Below are 6,878 nucleotides of genomic sequence, written 5' to 3'. Positions count from 1 at the left end.
ATTTATGCCTTTTAGGATTTTGAATAGTACTAGAAATTTTTTTCTATGTTTTTAAATTGTTCGTAAATTATTTTTTCATAATTTTATATAATTACTTTTGCAAATATATGGTCAATAAGTTAATAGATTGATTAAATTATCATTTACGAAATATAAGTAAGATGTCGGGACATTTCTGTAACATAAAAGCAAAGTTGGATTATTCTTGTTAAAATCAAAGGATTGAATTATTTTCGTAATACTTAACAAACGTTGGATTATTTTTGTTAAATTCGCCAAGATAAAAAGCCTTACCAATTGGGTTTATTGCGCCCTAAACTGAGAAACACCTTCACCTATAGTCCCACTCCAACCCCGGTTGTGATGCATCATCTCCGGCGAGTCTCCGCTACACTCAACCGTCAAATCCTTCCATTCCGTACCTTCTGGAACCTTCTAGAACTATCTTCTTCTACTTCCTCTACACCTTCCTTTCCTTCATATTCCATTGTTCCAGAACCTTCTAGAACTTTCTGCTCCCGCCCTTCCGACGTCGCTGATGTTCAATCTCCTGCCGCTATCGATTATCGGTATCACTCTCTATCTCTATGTCGAACTCATTTCAGATGTTCTATTTTTTGGCGGTGTAGATTAACAATTTGATCAACGTGTTGTGGAGTGTATTTTGGTTAGATTTGGTGACGGAGATAGGATTTGAAGTTCGGGAGGCGAACTCGATTTATGAAATAAACGATTATGCATTACTCTTTGTTTCAATTCAAATTTGTGTTTACTTTAATTTTGAAACTATCATTGCTATCTGAAAATATTATCCTGCATATTTTAGTTAGATTCAATGGCGGAGCTAGTATTTGAAGTTAGAGAGGCGAATTAATAACAAAGGATCGAGAATTTTAACTCAATTTTGTGCTTTTTCGTTGTGTAATGAAGGCTCCAGCCCCTTCTAGCCTCTCGCTCCGTCACTAGATAGATTGCTTTATCATTATTATTGTTACTAGTATATTTCGATGGATTTCGATGGATTCTATGGCGGAGTTAGGATTTGAAGTTAGGGAGGCAAATTAGTAATGCAATCGAGTAACTTGGGAAAAAGTTGAAAATTGTAGCGGAAGTTTGTATTTTTTTTCCCTTTTCGTAATGAAGGCGACACCACTGCTAGCTTCTAACTTCACGACTGGGTAGATTGCTGTAGATAAATAGTTCCAGTGGAGGATCTTGACAAAATATTAGGTTTAATGTTTGAGGTTTAGAACTGTTGTGTGACCTTGTCATTCGATTACCCCACAACGTCGTTATCTTAATCATTTGATGCTGAACAAGTAATTCAATACTCAAAACGTTTGTGTATGCGTGTGTGTGTGGGTGAGGAAGTTAGAGGTTTGCCGCATCAATTACGGCTTACTGTTTTCTGACAGGGATGAATTGCCTTTCGTTGTTTGGAGTAGACATATAAGTTGCTGGTCTATGCGGACTAATTAAATGGAAACATTGGTAAAAGCTAATGTGGTTTAATCACAATTCTCATACACCCGTCCCACTAGCCTCTTCTGCCTTTGACGTTGGTATTCATCTTTGAGCGTTATTTTAGGAAATCAGAATATACAATTACGGTACTTTTCAATAATTTCTGTGGGAAATTAGTTGCTTTGATGGATCAAACATGACAAATTTAAAGTTTGATCATTGTAACTTTACATATATAGAGATTAATTGTCAAGGTCAAGATAGAGGTAGAATTATTTTACGAATAAAGAGGTTTCAATTCCACTTTTGAAGTGGCTAGTCAGGCGGTGCTGTGTGCGCTACTTGATTCACTTGAGAAGTTGAATTATGCCCGTGAACTATGTTGTTCAGTATCTTATTGGTGTTGGTGTTCTGCATATACCTTACTTAAAGAATGTGGTAAACATGCTCAATATAATCCTTTATCATGATGCATGGTAACCGGATTTTCTCAGTAGCCTACAAAACTCTAATAATTCGGTCGACTCATTTGAGGATTGCTTCACTCAATTTAGCAAATCGAGTCGCTTGAATTTGTGTTTAATTCGCCAACAAATAGTGAATCAGGAGCGAGCGTACTAGATAGGGAAAAAAAATAGGAAACATAGAGGTTTAATTGGGACTAATTGGATGCTAAGGATGTTGGATAAGAAGATACACCGCAGTAAGTTTTGATATTGTCCTTATTTTAGGAAGAAGTTGAATGGAAATTCTGACTTTGAAAAGGAAGACCTAGAGTAGTATGCATAAACAAAGAAGAAAGTAATTAAAATGACTTACTAATATTACTATTATTACCAGTACTAAAATAGACTAAAGGTAAAACAGAAGTTAGTACAGGGAAACCTTCCGACACCGAAAAGTTGAGATGATGCAAAGAGAATAATAGGTGTGCATGGCAACATGCCAACATCCATCTGCTCTAAGTTAGCTAACAGTTGATGTTGAATATGCGGTATTTATAATAAAAATTGTTTTTGGTGAAATGGGTAAATAAACGAGTCCTCAAGAATACCCGATACTGTTGGTTTATGTGGTGCGTCCATGCTTATGCTTCTGTAGGGTCAATGTTGCTGTAATGCTGTGATAATAATTAATTTGAGAACAGTTGTTTGCTTCAGGAGAATGAATTTCACAAGCTAGCTGATTCGACCATCCATCATCTGCTTGAGAAGCTCGAGGTACTATGTTTATGATGTGATTTTATTATAATGTTATTTTATTTATGTTGCATCAGTGAAAACAGTTCTTACTCTTCCCCTTTTAGTCATATGCATAGTTTCTCTTTGTTTCTGTTTTGGGCATGCCTATATGGTTCGGTTCGTTCATCTTACTTACATAGGATTGGAATCCATTGTTTATAGAAAAAGAGAGATTTTGTTGCAGAGAGGCTGTCTGACATTTGTCAGTTTAGAGTTTGAATATTCGAAACTTGTTTGTTCGATCCTCCCTAGTTAAACGCCTAATGCTTCTTTTATATTTGTCAGGAATATGGTGACAATGTTGATATTGATGGGTTTGATGTAGACTACGGGGTAAGGAATGTTATCATCTAGAATTTTTATGTGTACTCTATTTCAAAGTTTGCACTGTGTTACACTTCCGGATGAATACTTTATTGCAGAACGAGGTTCTTACCCTGAAACTTGGGAACTTGGGCACTTATGTTGTCAACAAACAGACACCAAATAGGCAGATTTGGCTATCTTCTCCAGTGAGGTAGGGGATCATATGAACAAAATTCTTGCCTCTGTTTGCGATATTTATTCTTTTAACTGGTTATTCTTGCACATCACTTGCTTTATCTTTCAAGATATCATTTTAGATGGCTCTATATTTCCGTTGTTCTACAGAGTATATATGTTTTCCTTGAACTACAGGAGGAGCCTTTTTTATTTACTAGCTGTGGCTTGTGAATTGTAAATAGACGGGGAGGTTTGACTATAAGTTTATAAGCAATAGGTAAAGCAATCTATACACCATTTGACAATGGACAACCGAATAAATCACAAGGAGAGTGTTTTTTGTATGGATTGGTGAATTGGGGATAAGGATAGAAGATAGAGGGTGAGTAGGATAAGGATAGAAGATACAGGGGGATAACTGAATAAGTGAGCCTTATATATTTTCCTTTCAAATCTCTTCCGAACTGAAATAATTTTTCTTACAGAGGAGAAGACAAAACCAATGGTTCCATTTTTCCTCCCCCTTTTGCTCAAATTATTGCCGATTTTTTTTTGCTTGCTTCGATTCCCTCCTTTCCTTTTTATCCAAATACTCTAAACCTATTTTTCCTTTATTGCTGTAGTGGTCCCTCGAGATTTGACTGGGATGGCAGCTCTCAAGCTTGGGTTTACCGTCGAAATAAAGCAAATTTGTTCAGTGTTCTAGAGAGGGAGCTTGAGAAGCTGTGTGGTGAATCTGTCAGCCTTTCGTGATCTTTCAGGGAAGATGAAGGGATAATATTTTCGCGCTCTTTTGAATCTATAGACATGGAACAGTTAGGAGTTAGCTGAGATTCTACCAGTCCAAGTTTCAGTAGTTTCTGTGATGTCCACATGATATATCTCTATATGAGTTTCTCCATCACAATTTATTGTCCTGTGATATTACCTTTAGACCATACTACTTGTCCCTTCTCATGCTTATTTTATCAAATCAGTTGTAGTCACATCATTAACGGATTTGGGGAGGGAAAGTGAGGGCAAGTGCCCTCACGTGACCTAAAAATTTTAGCTATATGTACTAGTTAGTTCCCCTTTTATGCAATGTAATAATACTAGTGTAGTGGTAAGTGTATGGGACTTATAATATGCAGCTCAGGTTCAATTCCCACGGTCAACTTTATTTTGCTTTTTATTTTGTTTTTTGTTCTTTATTAGCTTTAAAATATGAGAAAATTTAATGATTTGCACTTTTTTCATTGCTTATTTTTATCTATGTAAGATGTACTATTATTTCCAGTATTCTATAGAAATATATGTAGTATTTTGCGATGTTTAATCATGCATGTATGTTGATAAAAGAAAAAAAATACATAACTAAGCGCAAAATAATATTAGAATTATGGCAAAAAAAAAAAATTTGTGCCACCCAAAATCAAAATTTCTGCATCACATTATCAATTTTTTCGGAAAAGTAGGACAACGTTGAATGTTGTGAAAAAGCTTCAATTTTTAGTCTGCATTTAAAAAGTGTTTTTGGCGATCTGGATACTTTGCCATCTTTTGGTGAAGTCTCCATCAATGTGTTTTGTGATGGTTATGATTGTGATTGTGATTGTGATTGTGATTTGTCAACTTGATTACGGGAGTGCTCTAATTGATGAAGCCTTCTTCCTCTTTATAACTTATATTAATTTCTTTTAGTTGCGGGGTTTTAATTTTTAGATGAATTGACGATGAATTTGACAAAAACAGCACCTCATAACGTTATAGAGAGACGACTCTTCGTACCCATTGATTTTTTTTATCCTTTTACTATTAGTTTGAAATGACTTTCATTTAGTACTCCCCCCATTCACACCAAAGGTTACATTGACTTTATCACACTTGTCGAGGCGTGTTTTGCAACGTGCTTATCTTTAGTTACACATTATTAAAAATTATAAAAATTTGATATTCTTATAGCATTTATTACGATAAATCAAACAAGATTTCACATGACTATATTTTCTCTTATATATTACAAATAATACCAAATATTCTCTACAGTCATGAATAGTGCCAAAAAGTCAATGTAACCTTTGGTCTGGATGGGAGGGAGTACATGTTTTCATAATTAACATACTTTGACTATTTCTATTAGTAACCATCTTATAGTTTACGTACCCATTTTATTAGTTTCGGTACCAATTTCACTTTAAATTGTAAAATGGTCACCATTAATTGGTTTCGGTTCATATCATTATTAAAGCTTTTTTTTTGTTGTTGTTGTAAAGAGAGCTATAAAAGCAATTTAAATACCGACGGAATTTAAACTCATGTCATAAGCATTATCTCTCATGACTTTACCAAATACCCCCCCTAAGTGATCATACTTTGCATTCTGTTAGTGCGCTAACGTACTGCCATTTGTATTATTTAGGCCATGTTCTTTCTGGCTTATTTTCACCACTCACCTCGATTCGGCATTTCATTCTATTCATTCGGCTCGATTCACTTTAGTTTTACTTCGATTGATTGATTGATTCATTGACTCCATTGATTCGATTCAAATTTCACTCCATTCAATTCAAATTTCACTCCATTAAGTTCAAATTTCATTTCAAATTTACTCATCTTAAATTTAATAGTTATTATTAATTTTGTTATCAATAATACTATATTTTTAATATTATTATTCTTTATTATTATTATTATTATTATTATTATTTTATTTAATAATATTGTTAATAATAATGTTATTAATAATTTATTTATTATAATTACTATTATTATTATTATTAAGAATATTATTATTAAGAATATTATTAGTAAAATGAATAATAATGTTATTAATGTTGTTGTTGTTGTTGTTAAAATGAATAATAATGTTATTAATGTTAATATTATTATTATTGTTGTTGTTGTTATTATAATATTATTGGTATTATTATTAAAATTAATAACATTTATTATTAATATTATTGATGGGGCACGCCCAACCGACTTGACCCACTAGTCAATACGGGGTCATACAAGTCAACACGCTTGCCAACATGGTTACGGATTCACTTGGTACCCTACGAATCACGAATCGTTAAAAGCGAATTCTATCAAATTGATTACTGAAAATACATATAACACATTTTCTATAAACAAATCGCGAATCGGTAAGGCGTATTCATAGCGAATATGGTAACCATGCTTGCCAAGCCATCATTTGAGGTACACATAGAAACCTATAGATACCTCATTATTCATCAATCAATGGTAAAATACTTCTCACCAACAACTTCCTCTCTCTAGAAGTAAGACTACTCGAGCTACTATGAGAGGGCACAGAGACCTTAGCTTCAAGCAAGGTCCCAACTATCCACCAGTACCGTAAGGCATCAGAGAATGACCTATTGCGAACCCTCCGAGGCCCTATTTGTTACGCGTGAAAGATCCATCCGGAGAGAGCAAACATAGGTTCGAGGTGCCATCGTCTCAGAGGAGTGCGTTGACCCGACTCGGATTCGAGCAACGCTTACTTGAGTGTTTTTATTCGAAACATTATTTTTACTAATATTATTATTAATATTGACATTATTATTTATTATCGTTATTAAGAATATTATTAGTAAAAAATTACTATTTTTTCATTATTATAATTTATGATTATTCATATATAATATTTTAATTTTTTTTCGTAAAAATATTAATATTAGTATAAATAGTATTATACTATGA

At 33.6% G+C, this 6,878-nt stretch overlaps 1 protein-coding gene across 1 annotated transcript; it reads left to right on the top strand.

The window, feature by feature from the left end:
- Positions 1 to 273: 273 nt before the first annotated feature.
- LOC141596559 (frataxin, mitochondrial-like) lies at positions 274 to 4,345 on the top strand. Its single transcript, XM_074416766.1, has 5 exons — positions 274 to 569; positions 2,612 to 2,684; positions 2,991 to 3,038; positions 3,128 to 3,222; positions 3,812 to 4,345. The coding sequence occupies exons 1-5, from the start codon at positions 364 to 366 to the stop codon at positions 3,939 to 3,941; spliced, it is 552 nt and encodes a 183-aa protein (XP_074272867.1). The 5' UTR covers positions 274 to 363; the 3' UTR covers positions 3,942 to 4,345.
- The last annotated feature ends 2,533 nt before the right edge of the window (positions 4,346 to 6,878 follow it).

The sequence above is a fragment of the Silene latifolia genome, chromosome 8 (assembly GCF_048544455.1).
Source record: "Silene latifolia isolate original U9 population chromosome 8, ASM4854445v1, whole genome shotgun sequence".
NCBI classification, from domain to species: domain Eukaryota; kingdom Viridiplantae; phylum Streptophyta; class Magnoliopsida; order Caryophyllales; family Caryophyllaceae; genus Silene; species Silene latifolia.
This window is presented reverse-complemented; position numbering and strand designations above follow the sequence as displayed.

Excerpts from the sequence above, each read along its gene's own strand:
- LOC141596559 (XM_074416766.1), top strand. The coding sequence starts at position 364 with ATGCATCATCTCCGGCGAGTCTCCGCTACACTCAACCGTCAAATCCTT. Across the intron at positions 2,685-2,990 it reads ATCTGCTTGAGAAGCTCGAG|GAATATGGTGACAATGTTGA; the intron begins GTACTATGTTTA and ends TATATTTGTCAG. Across the intron at positions 3,039-3,127 it reads GGTTTGATGTAGACTACGGG|AACGAGGTTCTTACCCTGAA; the intron begins GTAAGGAATGTT and ends ACTTTATTGCAG.